Source organism: Gopherus evgoodei, chromosome 8, assembly GCF_007399415.2.
Source record: "Gopherus evgoodei ecotype Sinaloan lineage chromosome 8, rGopEvg1_v1.p, whole genome shotgun sequence".
Lineage (NCBI taxonomy): Eukaryota > Metazoa > Chordata > Testudines > Testudinidae > Gopherus > Gopherus evgoodei.
In genome coordinates, this window is record NC_044329.1 from 55,633,583 (window position 1) to 55,661,146 (window position 27,564).

At 41.6% G+C, this 27,564-nt stretch overlaps 1 protein-coding gene and 1 long non-coding RNA gene across 6 annotated transcripts in view; one reads left to right on the top strand and one right to left on the bottom strand.

The window, feature by feature from the left end:
• Nucleotides 1-25,575, bottom strand: part of ACBD6 (acyl-CoA binding domain containing 6) — a 156,623-nt gene extending 131,048 nt beyond the window's left edge. For 3 of the 5 annotated variants that reach the window (XM_030572019.1, XM_030572017.1, XM_030572018.1), the window contains exons 1-3: nt 25,236-25,574; nt 14,509-14,573; nt 14,007-14,103 (exon numbers count right to left, since the gene is read on the bottom strand). In XM_030572019.1, coding sequence (XP_030427879.1) covers nt 14,007-14,103; nt 14,509-14,573; nt 25,236-25,421 — 348 coding nt within the window. In that variant the 5' untranslated portion in view covers nt 25,422-25,574. Of the gene's footprint in view, nt 1-14,006; nt 14,104-14,508; nt 14,574-25,235 lie in introns of all 5 variants that reach the window. The other 2 variants (XM_030572016.1, XM_030572015.1) reach the window with 2 other exon arrangements.
• Nucleotides 801-15,988, top strand: LOC115655943. The gene is made up of 3 exons (XR_004001543.1): nt 801-907; nt 3,927-3,931; nt 15,978-15,988. It is a non-coding gene; the product is annotated as an uncharacterized LOC115655943 (long non-coding RNA).
• Nucleotides 25,576-27,564: the final 1,989 nt, after the last annotated feature.

The following is a 27,564-nucleotide window of genomic DNA, read 5'->3' on the forward strand; positions in this document are numbered from 1 at the left end:
GACTGGCAACATGGCTTACAGAGAATTAAAATCAACAAAGGGGGTGGCTTTGCATCAGGGAGAAACACAAACAACTGTCACATAGAATGGCCCCCTCAAGGACTGAACTCAAAATCCTGGATTTAGCAGGCTGTTGATTTCACGGAGGGAGGAGGGAAGCAAATGAATACAAAACAAATCTGGTCTATTTCTTGTTTTGATCCACTCCATCTATCTTTTACATCTTTAGGGTGGTAGCAGATAGTGCAGTCTGACTGCTAGCCACCGTCATCTCCTGGGTGCTTGGCAGAAGATAGGAATGGCCTGGCTGAGTCACTCCCATGTCTGCCCAGGTGCCCCTGACCGACCTCACCGAGGTCAGCTAAAAGAGCACCCAGGAGTACGACGACAACGGCTACCAGTCGTAATGCACCGTCTGCTGCCAAAAGGCAAAGAGCTGCTGCTGTGTAGCAATGCAGTCCCACATCTGCCAGCACCCAGGAGACATACAGTGACAGTCAGCTGAGCGGGCTCCATGCTTGCCGTGGTATGGCGTCCGCACAGGTAACCCAGAAAAAAAGGCGTGAAACAACTGTCTGCCATTGCTTTCACAGAGGGAGGGAGGAAGGGAGGGGGGAGCCTGACGACATGTACCCAGAACCACCCGTGAAAATGTTTTGCCCCATCAGGCATTGGGATCTCAACCCAGAATTCCAGTGGGCAGGGGAGACTGCAGGAACTATGGGATAGCTACCCACAATGCAACGCTCCGGAGGTCGATGCTAGCCTCAGCACTATGGAAGCACACTGCCATATTAATGTGCTTAGTGTGGACACATGCACTCAACTTTATACAAGCTGTTGCCAAAAATCGAATTCTGTAAAATCGGAGTAATTCCGTAGTGTAGACATACCAGGGGTTAGGTCTGTATAACTACATTGCTCAGGGTTGTGGATTTTTCAAACCCCTGAGAGATGTACTTATGCCAGTATACATTTGTAGCATACACCTGGCCTCAGTTTATGTTTTTACAATTGCTCACACAACTATGAAAGCTTAGATTCTGGAGCAGAATTGTGCAACAAGAAATGGATTCTGTGGGAAATTCCATGACCACAGAATCGCAGAATATGTGGAGCCTCTGAAGACAGTGCACTGCACTAATTTAACCAGATGTGATACTTGTGAATATCTACAAGAAAAATCAAACTTTAACAGTTTCTAGCTCTACTGCAGTAAAAAAGTTACAAACAAACAACGTATCCATCAAGTTTATGTCATTAGATGCCAACATCTTTAATTTCTGCTCTCTCTCACACTCACACACACGTACGTGTATGATAGGCAAAAGCAGATATGATCTCTGCACAGTTTAGAAAATTAGACTGCCACTATTTTAAAAAACAACAAAACTTCATCAGTCAGTGGCCAAACACTTCACTAAACCATTGCCTTATGTTTATCAATGATAAATTCCCCTCCCACCCCCCAAAAAAATCAAGGCTTGAACTATTGTAGATGTAAGAGAGAACTTCTGGACATCTCACTTTAAAAAGAGTCTCCTATTGGATTTGCCAAAAAAGTACTGTTACATACTTCCACAGAACTTTGCAGAATAGTTCAACAGAAATTTCACTATTTAAGACTTTTGCTGTCATCTCTCCACCACCCCCTTTTTTTTCCCCCCGTTTTCAGATTCACAAACATTCAAAACTTTACTACAGATACATGGAGAAACGAAAAGGAAAGATTAGACTTCAGTGGAATTGTTCACTTATCATTAACTATATGGTGGGGAGAAGCTACAACTGGATGCAACAGGGTGGCAGATTAAGACCCTTTTTGGGAACGTAGGGCTCTTCTTTTGAGTCAACCTAGACCCAGATACTAAAATGCTGCATTGCAGTTCATGGCAATTACTGCTGAGTCACCTAGAAAGTGGGCCCACTTACCACAAACACAGTATATAAAGGTGACTCTTTGGGCCAAATAGATGGAGAGCTAGGGATGAAAGAGTCATGCAGGGAAACCCAAGCTCAGTAAGATTAGCCTTTGGTTTGTTAGGTTATTCTTTACAAGTCACCAATAAAGCCAGACCGTGGACAGGAGGATGAGTGTGGACAGGAACACAGCATTTGTGTGCTCTGTTGAAAACAGGGAAAAGACTCTGCCTTACCACACTAGAGAATGTTTATAGCAGTGACGCTCTCTAATAGTGCAATTCTCTGGAGCCATTTTTATTTTCAATTTTTTCATCCACCTGTGTGTTCCACATTACCCTCACTGAAATTACCCAGAGGGGATCTAAAAGAGCAGAAATTTCATACTCACGGGGAGCTCAGCTCATTACTGACACATCCAAGAATGAAGGCGCCAGGCAGCTGTAACACCCAGGTGTGCTGTGACTGTGCAGACTGTGCATTAAGATGTCACATGAATGCCACCGTTTTTTAAACCGTTCTTTTTTGGAATATATTTTAGGCAGTCCATGCTACCTTTATTAATTAATGAGATCAAGCAACACAAGTGAATTCAGCTGAATTCATCTGAACATTCAACTAGCTAAAAATGAACATTTCTACTCTTAGTTTATTAAAGTCATCACCGCTATTTTTAACATGCATCCCCAGAAAGCTCTGCAATGGTGTACAACATACAGTTGTTAAAGCGCCACTGAAACAACTAGTTGGCTGCCAGGCAATATGCTTCCAGGCCGGATCCAATACGATTTAATCAGTTATTTTTTTCTCTCTAAACTATTTCATGTTTAGTTAATGTTATCATTTCTACCTCTCCAGAGAGCCAACTAAGACTCTTAATACCCAAGGAAATGGACTCCTATAATTGGTTTCAGAACATGGATACTAAAAGAACCAATATACAGCAGCAGAATTTTAACAAAGGAAATCTCCAGCAGTCTTGATCTGCTGGTTGGCTTCTTCCAAATTCACACGTTTATAAAATGCAGGCTATAAATTGGCAGTATTGTATGTCCAACAGCCTGAAAGAGGACTGCAATGTCATAAATAAAAGAGAAACCATAAGTTTCTATGGAGACATAAAATAAGAGACCCACAAATTCATGCAATATTCTCTAACCAATTCCGGTTTTGTTTATATTTAGTGTATAAGACACTACCTCATCATTTAAGGCCTCTTTTCCATATGGAGTATGGGGTTAGAACCAAACTTCAGAGAAGCAGGAACTTCTACTCCAAGTCTAGCATTTTATTTCTATGCTTCATTGTAAATTGTGGTTCTAGTGACAAGAATTATCAACCATTTGTCAGTATGTCTGCCTGCTGCAGGAAAGGAAAGCCACCTAAAACAGCACTGCTGACAGTCCCACAAATACAACAACATTCATGGCAGGGCGGATAAAAATCAATGATTTAAAAAAAAAATTAAAAAAAATCAGATTTTTTTAAATTAAATAGGTGTGTTTGAGGAAAAAACCTATCTAAAGATAGTTTTAATTAAGATACATTATAGCTCAAAGATATTTCATAATGGAATAGGGATTATAAATTCCAATTCTATAATAAAAGAGACAATATATTCATGTAATGTTTAAGAAAAGATTTGTAAATGAGTTGCAGTAGTTCATAGATTAGGGACCAAATCTTATGGTGTGCCACAGGCTTCTGTATAGATTACTTAGGTTAATCTTTCTATTTGCCCAATGGGACTCAGTGCTCAGTCTAGATGATACCATCTGAGATGCTTAGTATTTTAGTTCTCAAACTGTGGATTTGTGTCTTCAGAGGTTAACAGTAAAATGTTTTTAAATAAAATAAATAAATAAATAAATAGAGAGTTGAGAAATAACACACCTCAACTCTATTGTCCCTCTGCAAATTTGTGTACACTGAGTCAATCCCTTACTTCTCTCTAAAAAAGTGCAAAGTTTCACAAAGTTCAATGAATAGATGATTGTTGGGGGCAGAATTGGTCTGGACAAGGAGAAGAAGTCTGGAGATAAATATGAAAAGCGAGAGACATACGCTTGTTTTGTTAAAATATTATATGTTTGCTGTTGAAGAAAAAAATCTTACAGTTGTTTTAGTTAAATAAAACAATTTAAATGTCTGTCTGGTGATGTTCTCCTCCTAATACAGCATGGCAAGAAAACCCTCCAAATACTAATGATTAACCTGTTGAACTGGAGCTAGTTCACCTTCCAATGACTTCATAAATATCTGCTTCAATTACCTTTGGTAAATGAAATAACCAAACAACCATTCATTTTCTGATATAGCAGTAAAACTAATCTGAAAAGTTTTCAAAATAAATCACTTTAAAAATGTATAGGGTGTACCTTCTAAAAATGAAATCTATGTCTATCTCTGAGTTGTGAAGAATACGTATTAAGATTACACCAACAAGAATGCACTTTTATGTAGAAAACCATGATTAAATTGAGTCTTCCTGAATAGTGATTTAAATCATGATTTTTTGATTTAAATGAAATCCACCCGGATTCACGGCATACGACAATAATTCTAGTTGCTAGAACAATGTATATTCAGCCCCAGATACTGCACTTTAGATATCTCCATCTTAAACTACAGGTTCATGAAGGATAATTGCCAGATTGTTTCCCATTGACATTGTTACATAGACAAAGAAAATAAAAGACAAATCATTCTACTTTTTTTTTTTTTTTTAACTCTTCCGTTTATTGGTACATCACTACATTCACAGTAGTGGATTAACACTTTTGTTCTCCATTATTAAGTGGTCACTAATCTGTGTTAGTTTATTTTAAAACCAGCATGCATATGACAGAAGACAGTTTGTTTTAAAAATGGATGTTCTCAAGACATGTAAGTTAAAAAGCTATAGACTGTACCATTAAACTTTAATTAAATTCACGTGGGTAACATTATACTTCCCACATAATAAAAGGACTGGAGGTTTAAACTAATCCTTGTAGCATAATGAAAATTATAAACAAAATGCAGTTACATATATGAAGAAAGGTCCAGTCAGATAACTGATGGTATCCATGAGTGGCTCTCTTTATGAGTAGAACTTACAAAAAGTTAAGGTTTTTTTTAATTATTCAGACCTGGAAGGATCAGTTAAAAACTATGAAGTAATTTCAGACATTCCCTGTTATAAGGTTCATTTTTACAGGAGCTGTTACATTTCTAGCCAATTGCTGAAATCAGACATTTAGCATTTTAGTCACCAGTAGGTTATACAGGGATCCTGCAGCAGTACCAGGGCCTCAGTCTTTAGCAATATGAACCCTTCATTACTGTAACAGCCGTAATACCTTGGGGATAAAATGGGCTCCTTTTGTGTGGCATCTCCCTTAGTTTCCCAATCACTAAGATGGGCATGATAACTTACCTCCTTTCCTTGAACGGGTGTTGTGAGTAGCTAGTACTTGTAAAGTGGTATTATGTTGCCTTATGAAACAGTATGAATGGACTGTTCTCTTATTAATGATGTAGGAGTTGATTTTTAAAAAAAACACATTTTCAGTCAAATTGTAAAAGGTCCATAAATTCTTAACCTATATAGCTAATGAACTGCCTTGTTCTCAATTTGGTAAAACAAAACAGGTCATATTCAACATCACGGTTCTTTTGGTCTCCTGCAAAATCACTCCAGAAACACTACTCTAACACCAAGAAAAGTATTTTCAGGAGTATCTGCAGCAATACAGACTACTATTCTTACAACCAAAAGGAACTAACTTCACAGGTAGGATTCTAAAATAACCATGGACATCTTCCTCAAGGCCAGCTCACATAATGTTACCGAATCTGTAGCTGCAGGAGGTCATGAGATCTCCATCCCACCAGCTGAAACTTTAGTATAATGTCTACTAATGTTCTAAAACTGTGTGCTGACAAATTGCTGCTGCATGTTAACTGGAAGGTCTATTGTGAGGATCCCTCCCTTTATTTCAGCTCTGTCTTGTGCACTTTGTAGATTCCTATAGAGGAGTAAATCAAGGCTTCCTCTTAATGACACATACACACGCACACACACACTCTCACTCTCTCTTCCAGAAACATTCTTCCTTAATGACCAGAGATATGAACACTCCTCTTCCAGCTGGCATAAAAATAGTGAAGGTGGAGCATCACATTGTATATTAAAGTCTTGGGCCTTGCAGCAGATAATCCAACCAAATGGATTCATGGTGCTGAACCACAAAAATACCAGTCTGAAAATCTGCCTGAACATTGGAGAATGGGAGTAAAACCCTAAACATGAATCAGCTTGTTAATCAGCCAGCTCTATGAAGTCTGGTGTGGGCTGGCACTGCAGTACCAGTTATACCACCACATTTGCGAGTTAGCTGCTATATTCTATTATAAACACTGCTTTTGAAGGATTCATAAATCAGCCATTTTAATTTACATTGGGATGAAATTTACCACATATCACTCCAAAATGTAAATTTAAAACATACCTTACAAGATGGCTAAAAATGAGTTCATACAGAGTGGTGATGGTGAATATAGTAAGTTTTTTGGTAGCTTCTGGTGCTTCCTCTCACCTCCACCCCCAGTTACCAATTAAAACAAACTTTTAAAAAATATAGTCAGTTTTTAGAAGGGGTTTAGCATTAATATGAGTTATTTAACTTAAAAAGGCAGCTATTATGTATTTTCTTATTGACAGTGTATATGTTTTTGTAACACCTCACTAACAGATTTTGATATTTTATGAACTATTGATTTAATTTTCAGGTAAAAATACAAAAGCAGGTATTACCATAAAAAAAGTCAATTAAAAGACGAGGAGCTAACACACTAAAAAACAAAAGCCAAGCAGTTCAGAACTGCATCTGAAACTCCATCCTTAATTAAGGATTTGCAGGGATCTGTGTGACAGGGGAACCCCACATATACAATTATATGTGCCACAACAGCAAGGCATAAAGAAGTTAGCTAACCAAAAGGGTGTCAGACCTAATTCTGACATTTCAGTAGGATCACTAAAACAAACAAACAAACAAACAAAAAAAAACCAGACTTGCTATTTTCCAAAGGCTTTACATGCATGGAATGCTAAAAGTAGCTTAGTTTACAGAAGGGAGCTAGTTTTTCCTGTTGGATGGCAAGCCATAAACAGAGATATTCACATCCTAGCCAACTAAACATATAGGAGGAATGGAATCAATGGTATTTTCACATTAGACATAGACCCAACACATCTTTCCCCTCCCCTCCCCACCCTCATTGTAATCCTTCCCAAACCACTCTGCTTCTCACTTCTGACTGCAAACTGTGGCTGCGTGGCCAGATTAGGAAGGTGACATCTGTTTGAGTGAGACACACTGGGAAGGCATGATGGGTGCTCTTATACTGCTTATGGGACACAGCTTTTTCAATAAAATTTACTTAAGTTATTTACTTAAATTCTTCCAATACAGAAATTCTCTGATACCAAGCTACAAATCTGCAGATTCAGGAGGATAACATTAGCCTGATTTACCCATTTGTTAATAAAATATTAGGACAGGAGCGCAATATAAAATCTTAAATCTGAAACTCAGTCAGAGTTGCTCAAAACTCTTCTACCAAGCCACATTTGAGCACCAAAACCAAGCTTTATGAAACTCAGGTCTGGATTTCAAATCCCAAATTTTGGAATGTTTAGATACAGAGTTTTGGTTTGGGTCATTATAGAGGTTCTAAGTTTGGGGCTGGAGTTATGGTTCGGACCAACATCTAATAAATATGAAACATTAATCAATTTAAAACAAGCTGTATCATTTGTTACTAGACTATTTCCTGAGATTACATCAATAATATCCAGCTCCACCTACAGTATCTAGATTCACAGTGCAGTCCATTTTTTTGTGGTTAAGAAACACATTCTCCAGACTGTTAAAGTATCCTTGAATTGTGAATTCTCTCTTATACATGTTTTAGGTACAAGCAAGAGAATAACAACATTTTAAATGTGGTGAAGAAAGGCTATTTGAATAGTGACAGGAACACATTCAAACCCAGGAACACTCTAGTAGTTGGCTGCTGTGTTATGAAATACTGCCCTCTGCAGCCCATTCTGGAGAAACAGAGTTGAATCAAATTAACATTCATTCTATACAACTTCTCTGTTTTACAGGTCTACTCTGTGCCTGTAGCAACAATATGTTATTCCTTCAACTTCATTTGCTTTCAAGCTTGTTCTGTTTTTATCAGAAGGGTTGTTTATTCTCTTCAGTGATCCTCTGGTGGCTGCTTTCAATTCTGTGCTCTGCACTTGCTCACTAATAACACAGCACTAGTAGTGCTTTATTGACGTCAATTAGGCATCACAGAGTGCACTGAAAGAGTTTAAAAACACTCATAGACCAGCAGTTTGAATATACATGTACATTTATTCCTTCAAAATCTCAGCATTGGAATTTCAAGACTCAAGAGGGCTCAGGAAGGGGGATACTAATCTAGTTTCACAAAGATTTGGGAATCTTGGGCCCCCTCTGGAACCAAGAGCTATCTTCTTGCTTTGCCTGATCAGTGTGCAGACATTGTCCTGGGCTTTGATGACTTTATTCCTTATTATACAGGAGGAATTCTAAGTTTTGCATTATGGGTAAAATTTTATTCACAAGATAGTATACCACAAGTGATGCAAAAAACCTGGCAATATGGGTGGTCAAGTGGAAGGTCTCCACTACAAGGGGCAAATGTGTTATGTTTCTCTGGGTCTTTACATTTCTCCTTCAAATGTTTCATTTTCATGTTGCAAAACCCAAGCCAGAAAAATACTACTCTCAGTTGAGAAACAGATCCTGCAAAGAGGGAGAGGTGATCATGCTTCCTGTTGCAAGTAAGAGGCATGCAGCAGTGTTCTGGATCTGCTGGAGACTTGAGGTCACACAGAAAGGAACTTAAATAGTTGAGGCAGGAAGAAAGAAAGGCTTGCAGGAGGATTTAACAAAGATGGAACTGTCTATCCTGTATGTGGGAAGAGCTGCAATGATGGCAACAGGCAGATCTGCCATATAAGAACAGGAAGAAGGAGAATTTAGAGTCACAAAGTTTCAGCCAAAGGAGGTAAATGGAAGGTCTGAACTGAAGAAAGAGCTAAAAGAAGTGGAGTTGTTTACATTGTTATTTATTTTTATTGCATGAACTGTGTGCCAAACACTTAAGAGTGCCGATATTCATCTTGGTATGAGAAGCAATAACCCAGAATGCTAACTTTGCTTGTGTGCAATGGCACACAGACTGTGGTCTGCACCTCTATGAATTGCAGATTTGCAGGGAATAAATAATCCCATATAAATCCTAGTCAATTAAAGATATGTACACAATATAATTGACTAGACTGGCACAAAAGGGACCCCTCTGTCACTCCTCCACACTCCACCCCATACCATTGTGTAACAGGGACAGCAGAATCTCTGAATTCCTGTACTGTATTTTTTTTTTTATTATTTTAAAACAAGCTTTGAGTTTTAAATCTGAGTGGAATTTTTGTGATGGCATCATAAAACTCCTGAGAATAAAGGTTAAAAACACATTTTTAAAGTGTTTTTATGAAGTTTTAAAGGGAAAATATATATTAACATCTGAAAAGCTTTCTGGTAATGAAACATATTATGCTGTGAACTGGACTCTGAAGAGAATTTAAAACCTGATAGTGCTCTCTATTCAAAAAAAAAAAATGCTGGCAAATTTAATCCACCTTGAACAGCTAAACTTTTCATATTCCTAATAAGAGACCCTATATTGTCTCTCAACAAAGCCCATCAGACACACACAATTATTGTTTCTTGTTCACCAGCTACTTATAATGGGAAAAAAACTAAGAAACCTGGCCTACCAGTTGATCACATCAGGAGGAAAGAGACAGTGACTAAGCACCTAGTACTGTACACACAAATCTTTTTTTAAATTAAATTTAAAATTTGAAGACTATAATAACTTTATTATTATATTATCTTTCCACGACAAATATACCTTAGTTATTATAATGAATAGAGCTCCCTCTTGTGGCTGCAGGAAGGTGGACCTGGTGCAACAAAATCAGAGTCTACATGGCATGAGATCAACCCCAGAGAGATGAGAGAAGGGGAGGTCTGGTTCTCCTGTGTACCATTACTAACTTGGTTAAACAATAGCCAATTAATGGAAAATATCATGGTGTAGCGGCGCAGTCATCCCACTCCAGCCCTGAAAGGGTTAAAAGCCAGCTATTGGAGAGAGCTGGGGCTGAGAGCCAATAAGAATAGACTGATTGGTAAGGCAGCCACAGCTGGGGCCACACCCAATTAGGAGACTGCTGGCCCTATAAAAGGTCTGTGAGCCAGAAGCTGGGTCAGTCTCTCTCTAGCACTTGGGAGAGAAGGACCTGGCTGCCTGGGAGCTCAGGGTACGAGTACGAGTACGGAGATGGAGATCTCCAGCCTGGCAAATTCCCCAGGTTGCCGGCCTTGCTAAAGGCCAAAACAGATACTGGGGTTGCAAAGGTGCGGCCCAGGGTTAGGCAGAGGAAGCAGGTCCAAACTCCCCCTTGCCAATGATGAGTGGTTTACAGACTACAGTCTGCTCCAGTGAGCAGGAGCTGGATGATGACTGGCAGTAGCACCGGGGTCTGGGCAGGACACGGGGCCTGAGGCAGGTGAGCCACCAGCCAGCAGAGGACACTCTGGGCTGAAACTGAGCTAATTCCCAGGATAACCAGCAGGAGGTGTCACACAGGTGAGTATTACTTCACTACACATGGGGACAAGAGGTTGCTGTTTAACATACTAATTAATAATTCTCTCCCTCTTAACACCCTTTCCCTGCACAACTGCTGCAGAATGTAGCAACTTTCTCCTCTTCCCTGTTCTATTTTTGACCACCTTCCTCCAATGCAGAGCCTTCCTACTTTGTTCAACTGATCTCTGGCTCACTCACAGGCAGTTTGCAAGGCAAGGGATACAATCAGGATATGAAATTCAGGGTCTAAGCTATGGAGAATGCACATCAAGACAGAAAGACTTACATTATTATCCCTACGTCATTTTCATTATTATACTTGTGAGTTCTGAAAGCAAACAGAAAATGCTTATTATCTTTAAAGTTTTGAAAAAGAAATTCAGTTACATATGTGACAGTCTAAAACACTTAGATCTGCTGAAATGTTAGGGCAAAAACACCTATTGAAAGGAAATCCATATAGCCTCAAATCACTCCTTTTTGTGGTTTCAAAGCTGTAAGGATACTAAAATCTGCAGGACACCAGCATTCACTCCTGGCTGAAATTGGCAAGGTAAGACAATTTGGGCCCTACCTGCCTTAAGAGTAACCCCCTTTCAGAGTCTATCATTGCTCCTCAAACCCTTCAAACATTTCTATGACTGAAAACAAAAGAAAAAAGAAGGCATGGATGAGTGTGAAACTCACAGTAAACAAGCCTGTGAACTAATGCTTTGAACCACTATACAAGACCGAGCCCATTTCTCTCCTGACAGGACTCTCAAAGTCACACAACATTTACAAATACGATTTTAAAAAGTCACACCAGTATACTATGCAGCTTTGCTGTTGTTCAATTCAGTTCCCAGCGGACAAGGATCCACAATGCAAAAACCACTACCACTTATTAGCAGTCCCAGAGGCACCAAGGATTAAATAAGGTTGGTGACTGAACTCCCTTTCCTGGTCAATGGGCTGGATGAGTGACAATGCCTGCTCTCTCTGTGAATAGTGGAGTTCAGTCTCCAGGGATATCCATTCAACACCCTTTCCCAGTACTGAATTCATATGCTTTTTAAAAAATTAATTTTGAAAGAAAGTGTCATGATTGACTCCTCAGGGAAAGGGCTCTGAATTGGCACAATCAAGACAGGTCCATTTTTAAGTCTAACGCTTTGCATGGTGCACTGTAAATTCTTCACCTCATAGATACTGCAATCAATGAAAGTACCTCCAACAGCTGTATTAGCGTGACCAGAACATATGCTGATTTCTGCTTATTCACCTTCCACTAAGGAGTGAAGAGGATAGATATGTGCAGCGCACGATACTGGGAGGAGTAATCATGCTCAGACGCCCTCATTCTTTGCCAGGAAAAAGTGCCAGAATTCCAGCTCCTTCATTTACTGCATGGTTCGATTTTTAGACATTTTGAAAAACAAAGTCGATTCTTGAATTCATGTCCTAGATTCTTGCTGCAGAGTACCACCGTACAAATCAGAACCAGCCACCAAAAGAGGATGAGCATTCCACATTCCATGACATTTCAGTGGGAAGATTTCTATTTATCAACAGAAGCTACATTACAGCGACTGCATCCATAAGGATATAGAAAGGGTTTCCCCCCTACTTTATGAATAATACTTGAGCTGCAAGGTGTTTTTGTTCATTCGGGCTTTTAACTGATCAATATTTATTGGATTTTTTCCTTATTTTGCATGGATGTTTTAGGTTGGACAAGATTTTATGTAAGGTAGAGCACGGCAAATCACTTTGACTTTTGTATGCTAATGGGATTGTGCAGTCCAGAGTTATTTTTCTAGAGATGCTCTATAGTTCTTTTCATCCTCCAGACACTTTGCAAATATTAACTAATTCTCACAGCATGCTTCTGAGACAGAGGAGCATTAGCATCCCCATTTTAAAGATGGGGAAGCTGAGCTACAGCCACAGATGTCCCACATCTACCCTAAAGCCACAGGAGGCATCAAAACCAGAATTAGAACTCAAGTTCTTGGTTCCAAGTCTTGTGCTCAGACAAGAACTCTCTTTCCTAAGATAGAGGAGCAACAGAACCACAAATTTTCACCATCATAAAATCAACATGCCTGAAGTAGGTATTTTTAAAAGGTGGTGTATAAAAAAAAAAAAAAAAAAAAAAAAAAAGATGTAGACGTTCCACAGTTCCCTGTAATTCTAAGTCAAACAAAGTACAGCCCAGGCGACCGTCCTGCCTGGCCCTTGAGCTCCTTGTCGGGAAGGCTAGTCCCCGGCCCCTCGCCCACAGCCTCAGCTCACTGTGTCGCCAGCACTCTGGGCAGCAGGGCTGCGAGAGCCATTGGGTGCAGTGTATTAAATTGCTCCCCAGGGGAATGTGCTACTTTCAGAGCACCAGGACTGGCACCCTGAAGTAGTACACCATAAGTTGCACATTCCTACAAGGAGCAATTTAATACACTACACCCAGGTAGGGAAGGCTGTGCCTCCCCAAACAGCCTGGCCCCCTCCCCCTATCCGCTCCCTCCCACTTCCTGCCCCCGGACTGCCCGCCTCAGAACCTCCAACTCTGGGTGACCAGACAGCAAGTATGAAAACAGGACGGGGGTGGGGGGGTAATAGGAGCCTATATAAGAAAAAGACTCCAATCAGGACTGTCCCTATAAAATCTGGACATCTGGTCACCCTACCCAACCCATCCAACCTCCCCTGCTCCTTGTCCCTGGGACCCCCCTACCCCAACCTCCGCCCCGGAACCCCACCCTCTAGCCAATCCCCCCGTCCCGACTGCCCCACCCCCATCCACACCCCAAACCCATCAGGCCCCCTGGGACTCCCACGCCTATCCAACTGCCCCCCCAAACCCCCTGCTCCCTGCCCCCTTACCATGCTGCTCAGAGTACCAGGACTGGCAGCTGTAAGTACTACACCATAAGTAGCACATTACTACAGGGAGCAATTTAATACACTACACCCAGCCCTCCATCCAGTTTTGGCACCCCGATGTGACCCTCAGGCCAAAACGTTTGCCCATCCCCTGCTGTAAAAACTACTGTATTTTTGATGCTATAATCGTGCCCAGGTAAAAGAGACACCTGTTTAAAAAATAATGTTCCTCTTAAAAGGAGACAATGCCCATACACCAGAGAGAGACTATGAAACCCTTAAATATCTGATAAAGTAATAAACCTGGTGGCTGAAATAGTCTTTAAAACTACTTTAAGACGTTATGTTTCCAGTGCAGTGAATTAACTTTTCCTGGAGCTCTTTTTAGATGAAGACCTGATGCAAATGTTCAGATGTGCAATTAAAAAAAAAAGTGTTTAAATAACATGCAGAAATCAATTTATTTCCATTTATCCTACCTGAGGATTCCAACTGGGATCCAGTTTCTTCACTGTGGCAATGTATTCTTGCATAGCCTGGTGGGGACTTGAATCTTTCAGCGCTTTCCACGCTTCCCTGGGGTACAGAGAAAAACATAAATGGCCCATTCAATAGAACGGATACATCTGCCTCTTATTCATTGTCACGAACGAAACAGCGATCAGGCCTAACACAAGCCTACCTTCATACTTCTGGGAAAAGGAAAGACATCTTTTACCCAGTTTTGAAGCCATCAATCCTCTAGTCAGGCTTAAAAAAAAAACTCCTTTACCCACTCGTATTTATTTGTTGCTGATTAAACCAATACAACAGTAAATTAGCAGATCACCACCACCATTTTAAGAATTCCCTAAAGGATTATTTTAATCATTAAGAAAGAGATACATGCAAAGTAATATTCTAGTTCAAGCAATCTAAAAGATGTGACCAAAAATAACAATTTCTGATTTTATTTTAAGAATTGCAAGGATTTCCTCTTACCATTTCTGCTTTCCTTCAAAATCAAAGAAGCTGGGCTTGGGAGTGTTACAGTTTCCAAATTTGACCTAAAGAAGAAAAATTTCCTTTGTTACAATGAATGGTAGAGAGGGATAAAGTTTAATTTATCATTATAATTTGTTAGCCAATTCATAGCAGCAAATATCCAGATTTATTACACCTCTTGATTTCAGAGTAAATTTATACTTCTGTCTGATTGACAATTATTAGCCTCATATCTCCCCAGAAAACCTCTCAACTCCATATCTTTTTATTTTAACAGTCTCACACAGCTATTGGCAAATTGGCCTTTGTTATTTTCTGTACAGCATACAGAGATGGAATTCTGATTTGCAGATAATTTGTTCTGCAGGTATTACCCAGCAGGTGATGCTGCAGAGTAATTTTCACTTAAAAAGAGTGAAGGAAGATCCACTTTTGAGGAAAATCACCTTCCTTGTCCTGTTGGCAGAAAAACGCCAGAAAAGAAAGGAAAGACAATGGTCACGCAGCAATCACGACCCAACCCTGTCTTCCAACACCACCTGCAATGTCTGCCAATGAGCCTGCGGATCAAGAATCGGACTCTTCAGTCACCAAAGGACCCATGAAAAATAAAACCTGTGAAAGATCATCCTTGCGGGATCGCCAACAATGTATATTACTCATCTGTATAGCTCATCCTCAACAAGACTAAAGAAAAATCCGTTTGATATTAGGGAATGTAGGGACACAGCTAAACCACATATTATGATTATACATTAAGGATGAAATTCATCTTCTTCTGCACAAAACACTAAATAAGTGGGCTACGTTTAATTGCCTTTGATAGCCATGCTGAATACAAAGATGACAAACTTCAGTGGAGTCCACATGATCTCCAGATTTCCTCCAGAAGCATGGTAGCCAGAGCAGATACACCAGAAATGGGAAGTGAGTCAAGGTTGGAGGTGGTTGGGATGGTTCAGTTACTCAGAAAGAGGAAAAATAGTAAATTGTGGAGTAGAGGATGGAGTTGTAGCTAGAAAGAAAGGATTCGTTACAGGACAGTGAGGCAAGAGGGGAAAAAAAGGCTAGAGAATAGAGGTATAGGAAGTGTTAATGGACTGCAGTTCATGGAAGCATTATGAGTTATGGGTAGTAAGTGAATAAACAATCTTGAAAGAGAGAAGATTGGGATGATAACATTCTAGAGGGGGTGTAGTGGACTCCACATGTAGACACAGAAGGCCTGTGTCTCATTTACGTAAAGACCCTTTTAAACTGATATGGTAGCATAAAGATGGCCACTACAAAGCCCACAAGTACATTTAATGTCTCTTTAACAATAGCAGAATGGTGTAAAGAGGCCTTAGTGTAAGTGAGACTGAGGGCTTGTATACACTTACATTTTATAGCACTCTAACTTGTGAGCTCAGGGATGTGAAATCACCTCCTTAAGCACAGCAAGTCTGAGCGCTTTAAAGCACTAGTGTAGACAGGCTCCCAGCGCTGGGAGCACGGGGAGCTTATCCACTCGTGGAGGTGGATTCCAGGAGCACTGGGAGAGCTCTCTCCCAGCACTCACGCATGACCACACTCACACTTCAAAGCACTGCCATGGGAGCATTCCCACAGCAGCGCTTTGAAGTTTCCAGTGTAAACATAGCCTCAGACTCAGGATATTTTTCCACATGAAGATGTATTCATAGTAGGGCTGTCAATTAACCACAATTAACTCAAAAATTAATCATATTAATCAGTTTTAATCACACTGTAAACAATAGAATACCAATTGAAATTTATTAAATATTTGAGGTTTTTCTACATTTTCAAATATATTGATTTCAATTATAACAGACTACAAAGTGTCCACTGCTCACTTATTATAAATATTTGCACTGTAAAAATGAACAGTATTTTTAAATTACCTCTTACAAATACTGTAGCGTGATCTCTTTATTGTGAAAGTGCAACTTACAAATGTAGATTTTTTTTTGTTACATAACTGCACTCAAAAACAACCAATGCAAAACTTTAGAGCCTACAAGTCCACTCAGTCCTACTTCTTGTTCAGCCATTCGCTAAGACAAACAAGTTTGCTTACATTTACAGGAAATAATGCTGCCTACTTCTTATGTACAATGTCACCAGAAAGTGAGAAGACATGTTCACATGGGACTTTTGTAGCCGGCATTGCAAGGTATTTACGTGCCGGATATGCTAAACATTCATATGCCCCTTTATGTTTTGGCCACCAATCCAGAAGACATGCTTCCATGCTGATAATGTTAATTAAAAAAATAAGGTGTTAATTAAATATGTGACTGAATGCCTTTGGGGAGAATTGTATGTCTCCAGCTTTATTTCACCCACATTCTGCCATATATTTTATGTTATAGTAGTCTCAGCTGATAACTCAACACATGTTCATTTTAAGAACACCTTCACTGCAGATTTGACAAAACACAAAGAAGGTACCAATGTGAGATTTCTAAAGAGAGCTGCAGCACTCGACCCAAGATTTAAGAATCTGAAGTGCCTTTCAAAATCTGAGTGGGGCGAGGTGTGGAGCATGCTTTCAGAAGTCTTAAAAGAGCAACACTCCCAGTGTGGAAACTACAGAACCAGAACCATCAAAAAGGAAAATCAACCTTCTGCTGGTGGCATCTGACTCAGATGATGAAAATGAACATGCTTTGGTCTGCACTGCTTTGGATTGTTATCGAGCAAAACCCATCATCAGCATGGACGCATGTCCTCTGGAATGGCGGTTGAAGCATGAGGGGACATGTGAATTTTTAGTGCATCTAGCATGTAAGTATCTTGTGACGCTGGCTACAACAGTGCCATGTGAATGCCTGCTCTCACTTTCAGGTGACACTGTATGTAAGAAGTGGGCAGCAGCATCTCCTGCAAATGTAACCAAACTTGTTTGTCTGAGTGACTGGCTGAACGAGAAGTGGGACTGAATGGACTTGTAGGCGCTGAAGTTTTACGTTGTTTTGTTTTTTAATGCAGTTTTTTTGTACATTCTACATTTGTACGCTCAACTCTCATGATAAAGAGATTGCACTACAGTACTTGTAAGAGGTGAACTGAAAAATACTATTTCTTTTGGGGGGGTTACAGTGCAAATACTTGTAATCAAAAATAAATATAAAGTGAGCACTGTGCACTTTGTATTGTTATAAATAAAATGAATACATTTGAAAATGTCTAGAACATCCAAAAATATTTAAATAAATGGTTTTCTATTATTGTTTAACAGCACGATTAATCGCGAAAAATGTTTTAATCGCTTGACAGCCCTAGTTCATAGCTATAAGGAATGCAGAGGAAGACTTGCAGTTCCTTTCCTTTATTTGACTGAAGTCCAACAGCTGCCTTTCAGTAATAGGGTCACTTACAAAGGGAATACAGTGCATTCCCCAAAACTTATTCCAGCCTGGGACACTGGCTGGTCCATATCCAGAGCTCACACTGAAGGTAACAGGAGATCCATGCATAGGGCAACTACAGGATCACAGTCTGGGTGAGGAAGAGAGACTGACGGGCACAAATTCTTTGAGCCCTAGTTCAGGAGGAGTTAAAAGCATAATTTTTTCCTGAGAGCAATCAGGGAGCATAGAATAAGGAATGGCGGGTAGTAAACAAAATACACGTTGGTCTATATCTCTGTAATTAATTTTCCTGTACCCATTAATATTACATTTGGATTTACAGACCCTATCATTAGAGGATAAAAACACCAAAGATTAGGAGAATGTTGATGCCCAGCTCTCTTATTGGTGTTTGCATAAAAACAAGGAATTTTCACATCCATTTTGATGAACAATGGATTTACAGAAAATGAAACATGGACTTAATCACTTTTTTGTTTTTTAAAATGTTCCTGCATTGGTAACCAAACATTTCAGAACTCCAATTAAAAAGCCACTCTTTAATCGCTTATAAATAACTGTATCATAAACTCAGACTCCCAGCTAAGGCATATTTCTACACCAGTGGCCAAGTCAGAGTAGCCATACTGATGCAAACAGGAATAATCCCCTTGAAAGCAACTGTTATAGTAAGTCTCCCTAATGCAGGGCAAAATCCAGGATAAACAAAATATGGGAAGGACTGGGATGTTTAAATGAACCTGAAGTAAACTTGGGCACTCATTTTTCAGAGATCATGACAACCTGTTAGTCAGACATTGCTAGTTAAGCAAAAATCAAGCTGCATCCATCAAACTAGTATAAAACACTTGCTGCTCAGCCAACTAAACTGCCTGATCAGCTAATGATTCCCCACCTTAAGAGGTTGCTTTATGCTGCATCTGCAATCATCAATCATGCCTCTTTAAAAAAAAAAAAAAAAAAAAAAAAAAAACTTAGATGTGGAAGTTGCAGTAATTTTATTTAGATTTTTACGGAAAGGGAATAGGTTTTGGTTTTGTTTTTTTTAAATGAAGACGTTTTCTAAAATATGTGTTTTACTGTTTCATGGTAAATGTCACCAGTTTGAATCACAGGGTTTCTCAGCTGGCCTTCAGATCAAGGTACTTTGTTAAAACAGGTTTCTCCCTGATGGGAAGTTATATATAATTTCATTTAACTGTTGTCAGCCCTATCTTATGCAGACTATGATTTAGATTGTGTTTCAAACAATTTTCTCTTGCACTCTGAGACACTGAGTACATTTTCACAAAATTGAAAAATATAAATGAAATATGATCTACCATCAAAACAGAACACTCCAACCTGGCCATTCTCTACCCCAATATCCCAATTGCACACAAAACAGTCAACAACTCAGAGAAAGTTACATACTTTTCCTAATACTTTAATTATTTAAGATCTTCTTCAAAGCCTGACAATAGTTTCCCCTCTTTAAATTTGACATTTCTTCTTTTCCTCCCTGCTGTGCAATAACATCAGCACTACTGATGCCAACAGAGATACAATACTACAAAATGATCTGCAAAAGAAAAATGTTTTTGCCCTTGCTGTTTTTTTATGCTATATTAAATTGGCTTACAAGAGTTTTCTCCAAAAATAAAGGGGGGGGGGGGAAGAGAGCACTGCTTGATTTTTTACATTAAAAATATCAGCTCTTTACTTAACACATTTTTCTGGGCAACTCCCTGAAAAACTGAAGAACTAATGGGATTCTGACATTACATGAGACTGAAACTGGAGCAGTCAAGAATGGAAGGATTTTTAGTTAGAATGTTTAACTTGAATTCCTGACAGATAATTGGGAGAAAAGCATCTGTGAAGGATTCAGCCCTCTTGTCCCTACAGCTGAAAGTTAAGAAAGCTTTTTCTACAAAGCTAGCAGAAAGACATGAGCTCCAAATATTATTTCAAGTCAGAGGTTCCTATACTATTGTCCAAGGAGGGCTGACTGGTCACTTGGTGCTGGGCCCTCCTTGTTTCAAGTTGATAAACTGCATTAAAAGACAGCCCAAATATATTAAATACTTCCCTGATATCACTTTTCAATGCAAGCCATTCCTGTTCTTGCCATAGCGATGTTATATGATCGTAAATCATGGGGAGATGATCCATGCAATTTTGAATGGGAGGGGAGGGATCCATGAGAATCTCTATTAAGCTATGGTCCATGCCATGAAAAAGCTTGAGAAGCTCCAGTTCATGTCAAACAATCATGGTCTGTGGTTTGTTTTCTTTACATTACTCAACTGAAGTAGATTGTAAAGCAACTGATATCCAGACTGCAGGTTATTCCCCACCAAATCATAAATTATTTTAGGCAAGTCAGACTTGGACCCTAGCTCCAGAGTTCGATAGTACAGCTTTGAATGTAGACCTGAACCATACTGGGACCACATGTATGCAATCAGCTGACCAAGTGACCACAATTTCCTAGGCAGAAATGGAATTCCTTCATGTAGTTTGGCCTGCACTGAAAGGGCAGCTGAAGAAAAGCCTCACTAATCTGCACTGACTAGTGGGGTGGGCCTAAATTCAGATCAATCAGGGTTGCAAACTAGCAAGTACAGGGATGGACAGGAGAAGCATCAGCTTTACCTGCCAGTTAGTAAGGGTCCTAAGCCCTGAATGCCAAGGAGGGATCAAGAGGTAACATGGTGTTCTCCATTAGATCAGGGAGAATAATGTCACTCATATTGACTCAGACCAAGCACAACAGTAGCGCTACAATAAACTGTAAGCCCCTCACAAAAAAATCTGTTTTCAGTACAAACTTGTGGTTTAATCATCTTCTACTGTCCCTGAAAAATCATCACATGGAAGCATTTCCTGCACCCATCAGTGTGAGCCCTGTTTTGCTGAGTGCGGGATTTTAATACTTGAATTTTGTCTGACCACCCCATCATTTAGATCAGTGCTTCTCAAAGCCAGTCCGCCGCTTGTTCAGGAAAGCCACTGGCAGTCTGGGCCGGTTTGTTTACCTGCCGCGTCTGCAGGTTCGGCCGATCGCGGCTCCCACTGGCTGCACGGTTTGCCATCCCAGGCCAATGGGGGCTGCAGGAAGCAGTGTGGGCAGAGGGATGTGCTGATCGCCCTTCCCACAGCCCCCATTGGCCTAGAGTGGTGAACCGCGGCCAGTGGGAGCTGCGATCGGCCAAACCTGTGGACATGGCAGGTAAACAAACCGGCCCAGACTGCCAGGGGATTTCCCTGAACAAGCGGCGGCCCAACTTTTAAAAGCACTTATTTAGACAGTTATCAGGAGAGCCTTCTTCAAATACTGCAGCTCTTTCACTGAGTATGATCACTCAAGAGTAAGGCTGCAAGTTTGTCATGGAGGTCATGGAAGTCACAGATTCCATGACTTTCCGTCATCTCTATGACTTCTGCAGCAGCCAGTGCGCCTGGCTCAGGGACAACGCACAGGCCACTGCTGAGACAGTCTCAGGCCACCAAGTCCCCCAGCAGCAGAATTTGGGTGTGAGAGGGGCAGGGGGCTGGGGCACCAGACGGGGCGAGGCAGGCTCTGGGTGGTGCTTACCCGGGGGGAGGGCTCCTGAGAAGCTGCGACATCCCCCTTGTTCAGCTGCTTGGCAGAGGCATGGCCAGGAAGCACTGCATGCTGCCTCCACCCAGAGTGCTGGTTTCACAGCTCCCATTGGCTGGGAACCATGACCAATGGGAGCTGCAGGGATGGTGCCTGCAGGCAGAGGCAGTGTGCATGGCAGCGTGCATGGCAGCCTGGCCAACCCTCCACCTAGGAGCTGAGAAAGGTGGGGATGCTGCTGTTTCCAGGGAGGCTCCCAGGTTAAGTGCTGCCCAGAGCCTGCCTCACCCCATCCCATGCCCCAAACCCCTACCCCCCTCCCACATCCAAACTCTTCTGCTGCTGGGGGCATGAAGCCAGGTAGAGAGCCTGCTGGCCCAGCCAACTCCCCCCCAGCACCAGTGGGGGACTGCTTCCCCCCTCCCTCAGCAGCCTGGACACCGTCCTCCTGTACCCTTGGGGCCCCAGGCAGTCCCTCCACACACATGAATTTTTGTTTACTGCCTGTGACTTTTACTAAAAATACCTGTGAGTAAAACGTAGCCTTACTCATGAGGCGCTGGACTCTTGTCAACTAGTTATTCTATTTCTACTTTGGATACTTATATGGCCCCCATTACTGCAGTGCCTGAGTACCTCACAATCTTTAATGCATTTATCCTCACAACACCAATTTTACTGCTGGGGAACAGAGAGACTAAATGACTTGCCCAAGGTCACACAGGAAGTCTGTGGCAGAGCAGCGTTCTGACACCAGGTCTCCAGAGTCCTAGGCTAGCACCCTTATCCACGGGACAATTCTTCCTCTCTTACTGAAGTTCAGCCCTAGCAGGCCCTGGCAACATTGTCTCACTAGGGCCAACAACTGAACAGTTCCCTTATTCTCAAGCTTCTGACACACAAACAAAATTGCAGATAAAAAGTAATAAAAATCTGAAACTGACTCCAATAAAAAGTAGTAAAACTCCAGGAGAAAGTTTATATATCTAAATAGTTTTAGATAAATAATGTACAGTATTTTAACAGAGAACTCAGCTGTTACTGTCATCTCTTTTATGGTGGTGTTGCCTCTTAAATCAAAGCCTTTTGTGACAAGAAATATTGACTGGAGGACAGACAAGGATGTCAAATCAGGGACAGCAGACAGATCTAAGTCAGCACCTTTTGCACACAAGTAATACTATTGTCCACTGGATAATACATTAGCAGCCTATTATGCATATTGATATGACTCCTGTGACTAGAAAGAGGTTGTGTTAAGTACTGCAGTTTTGTCTTAAATCACAAAATCAGCCAAAAAAATTGAAGTTAACAGGGCTTGATCCTGCAGCAGCTTGCGCTTGGAAGACTCCCTCTGACTTTAACTGGAGTGATTCCTACCTCTGCAAAATGTAGGCTCTGTCCTTAACCAGTCCCACTGTGTCTAGGCAATGCGAAACACAGAGTCTTCTATAAGGTTAGTACTAATGCACACGCTCAAACACAGGAGGATGAGGTAAGAACAGAATGGAAGTCTTGCCTACATACATTCTGGACTCTGGAGGCAAGACACTTACAAGATTTTTTTTTTTTTTTTAAAGTACAGAGGAGTCGCATCTTATGGGGTTACATTCCGCTTTCAGCGCGTAAAGCGAAAAATGTGTTTAGTCAAAATTACATTGAGTGTAATGGCGTGAGGAATCGCCTGCACTACAGAAACAGTATTTAAATTGTTATTTTTCTCTTTTTTTTGTTTTTGCCGACCACACAAAGCTGAATTTGTGCATGTTAAATGCGCATAAGATGAGACTCGCCTGTATATTTGTTCTGTAATTAGTTGCATACACGATATCCCAAAATGATACTGTTAATGCATATGGTCAACAAGACACACCAGATTATGTTGTTACTCTCTAGGAGCAATCAAAAGCATTGCACACACCTCTCTGCCAGCAGTCTAAAACCTCAGCTCTTGAAACGTGGTGACTCAATGCAGTTAGCAGCTCCCTTTTGCTTGGAACAAATCGAGGGTTTGTGAAAACAATTTCTGAAGCATTTCCTCCTAATAATTTCAAGCTAAACAACATTAAGCGCCTCATTTCTCGTCTCACAACTGGCAATGAGAAATCCCCTGGAGCCCAATATCAGATGTCAATGAACCATAAAGCTGATATACTGTACTGTATTCCCTTTGCAACCCAGTGGAGCTATTAAACACTTAAGATAGTATGAGAAGCTCACACTGTGAGCAACAGAACTCTCCTGGACCCACCAGGGTTTGTTAAGTGTTTACACAGGCAGGACTATATCCACAGCTGGACAGCATCAACATGGTAACAACAGCAACTATTTACATGGAAACGCAATAGTAGGTATTTTAGTTATTTCTAATGCAGTAAGCATTTGCCCTAAACAAAAACAACAACAAAAAAAACATATTGTCTACTTATACTCCTCATTTCATCTCACATTCCAATCTGTTCTATCTTCTCATGTTCCCTTCATGATTCTCTGCCATCTGATCATCAACTCCTTAACCTCTCCACAAGATTCCCAGTGCTTGTCTCCTGCTGTCTAGGACAGGCTACCCAGGTATCCAGTCTTCTTTTTAAGCACACTATCTGATCCCTTCACTGCTGCACACTCATCTCCTGCCGGTAACTGGCAGTTTCAGTCACACTGGAGGCTCCAGAGAGCAGCTCCTTTCATCCTCTAATACAGCAGTAGTCCCAAACAGAGGCAGCTAGGTTAGCAGTCCCTCCTCATTTCCTGCTCCTTTTACAGTCCAAAGGTTGGACACCTGTAGAAGCAGCAGAAAACACAGAAAAGACCAAGCAACATGTGACCAGCTAGCTCTTCAATGGACTACTTATGTGCTTAAAGCTTAGCCTGATTGGGGCCTAAATCAGTGCCTTATATCTGATGCAGGTGATGGAAAGTCTATCTGCTGCATGGTCTTTAATGAGAAGGGGGTCTTAATTTAGGTCATGATAGAAAGACATCTGTTATAAAACTGTCTCAGTTGGCACTCTCCTTCCATGTTGTCAGTTTCAATACATGGTCTGGTTGAACATGGAAATACCCTCCTATCCTTACAGGTAATTCCTGAAACCACTTGAGAAACGTTGCTGTGGAAAAGTTAGTACTGCCAGTGCTCTTTCATTCAAAGGCCCCAGTCCTGCAGTAGGATCCGCATGGGTGAACCCTTGCTCTCACATGGAGCTCCATTAACTTCAGAGAGTTCTTCACATACACAAGGGTCCTAACTTGTGCTCTGCCATCAACTGATGGCGGCTGATCTCCACCTCACCCTACATCCAGCCTGAAGTGACAGCTAACACATGGCCCCCACCAGACTGGACAAAGGTTGAAATACCACTCAGAGCCATGCACAAGCAGCAGTATCAACCCCAAGCATTGAACAGTCATGAGTCAGGCCTCCCCCACAAACAAAATAACAACAAAACCCCACAATATTTCGTTATAACGAGGAAATTTTAAAATAAATAAATGCACAAGAATTTTTGTCCTTTACTTTCCAGCTCCAGGGCCTTTAGGGCACCCTGGGACCCTGTTTTCCAGCTTCTCTCTGCAAGCACAAGGCCTGAGATTCCCTCAGAGCCACGGGGCTCCTGGGCTTTAGGCAGGACCCACAATCTTGGGACACTCGCGGTGCGCTGGCGCAGGCGTGGGAGCGCTCAGCGTGCCCGGCGCTGGACAGAGGCGACGAATCGTGAGGGAAGCGCTAGAAGGGGGAGTCACCGCCCCAGCCCGGCCCTTACCTGCTTGTACCTGGCGTACAGGTAGAGGAGCTGCTCCCTGCTGGCCACCTGCATCAGCCCCGGCAGTCGCTCGGCCGCCCGCTCGAACTGCTCAGCCAGCGCCCGGGCCTCCTCCTCCGGCCCGGCCGACTCCTCCCCGGAGCTCGGCTCCCCGCCGCTGTTGCCGGCTGGGAAAGGGGAAGCCATGGCCAGCCCGGCCACCTCCTCCCTCACTGCATCGCGGTCCGTCGGCCGCTCCGTCCCCTCCCGCGGCGGCCCGCCTCTGCCGGTAACTGCAGCTGGGCGCAGCGGGGTCCCGGGCCAGGGCGCAGATTGAGCCTCTCCAGGGACTCGGTGCAGCGCTGCTAACGGCGCGGGCGGAAACGCGGCCACCACAACGGAGGTTCCGCCGCGCGGGGAGTCCCTACTCCTGCGTGCGGGAGGGCGGGGGCTGGTAAGGCGCTGAGAGCCTAGCGTGGGGGCTGCTCTTTGTCTGCTGGGATACGGGACAGTGTCTGCTGTTCGGAGTAAGGAGCCCAAGGCAGCAGCCTGCTTGGGACCCTCTGAAACAAATTGGTGGCTTCCTAGTGCACATGTACCTACATAACCACAACCACCCATTAGCACAGCTGGTGCTCTTGAGACTTCAAGATCCCCTTAGCCCTTGAGGTGACACCTCAGGACATGACGATTCACGTAGGTTTTTCTAGAACATTCCGTGCTATTTTTTCCGGCACAAATACACGAAAAGAGAAGAATCTGCCAAAACATTCTAGTAAACTATCTATGTCACGTGATACTGCAATCTAGAAATGCTATGGGATGCGATGTAGGGTGCACCAAGAGCCCAATTACTACTTAAGGGCTGACTGTAAAAAGCTACTTTACACAAACAGGTGGCTTCTCACACAAAGGTGGTACCATTTCTAGAAATGCTGAGCCAGTCAATTTAAAGAAGATTTAGGGATTTATCATGAGATGTTTTTCCTTAAAAACCTAGCTAAATAAACAGGGCTCTACACTGGGTTAATCTGACGCTGTTGATAATATTTGCTAAACACTCATGCATGTTTGAGTGGGACAAGATGCAGTCCAATGTATAATCTCTGGAGAGCCTCCAGGAGAGAGGACATGATTATTAGTAATGCCAAACCCAAGCTTACACAGCTGCTATTTAAATATAAATCATAGCAGCCTTTGAGTTCAACACCCTCTGCAGTTTAGTGTAGTTATGAATACAGTATGGTCTCATATTCTCACTATTAACACTGCATGGAATGCCTTTAGTCCTGCATATGATGCCAGACTTGTTTTGAAATTGGAAAAGAAAAACCTTCTACATAAAAGACACCCTCAAGCAGCTTCTCCTTTGAATTCAGGTTTTGTTTTGAGAACAATGTTTGACACAACTTAATACAAGTAGAAACATTTGCACAACATTTTTAAAATTTCATTACAGGTTTTTTTAAATTATCTTTTTTGTAATTTAAACTTTCCCCAGGAGCTCTAGTCATCTAGAATTGAAATGCAACAGCATCCTTCTAGGGCAGGAGAAGAAGAAACTGACCCCAAAAGAGGTGAAACTTGCCAAGCTAGTTTCACTGTCTCAACTAAGTGAAATGCAAAAGATAAACAGTACTATCAACAATGGATTAGCAAATTTTAATAATTTAAAGTATTATTAGTAACACAGGGAAGGATTTAGGCCAACATTTTCAAAAGTGAAGTGATTTTGATGTCCAAGTTGAGTCACCCTAAAGGACCCTGATTTTCTGGAAGTGCTAAATCCCGCTCCCCCTCTGAAAATCAAGGCCCTTTAAAGTCAAAACCTAGGAGGCACCCAGAATTGCTAATCATTTTACAAAGTCTTGGCCTATTTATTTTCTAATATATACATTTCATCTTGACTGTTTCCCTTTAACAAAGCAGAAATCTTACAGAGGTGAGGTCCGTTAACAAAGGAAGCAGAGGCAGCTGGGTTTTGGAAGCAGGATAGTCCCCTGGATACCCTGGCTCGGGTGCAGTTATTCTCATGATCACTTAGGGGCAGATCCATAGCTATGGTGCTAGTGGTTCCCTGTTAGTGGAATTTTAGTAGACATTTTTTCTTCCCCTTTCATTGCCAGTCCTGAGTTTTAGTCATATTTCAGGCTCTTCAAACCAACACATCCCTCTTCAGGAGATGCCAGGGCTCTTTTTCATGGCCAACATCCAGCTAGAGGCACATTGCTTGGGGAAGCCCTTCTGCTTCTCCCACAGGATGGCAAGTTTGCTCTTCTCAGTGAGGAGGATGTTCAAGTTTTGGATCATGCTCCAGGATACAGCCCTTCCAGGCCCCATTGTTGTTGAG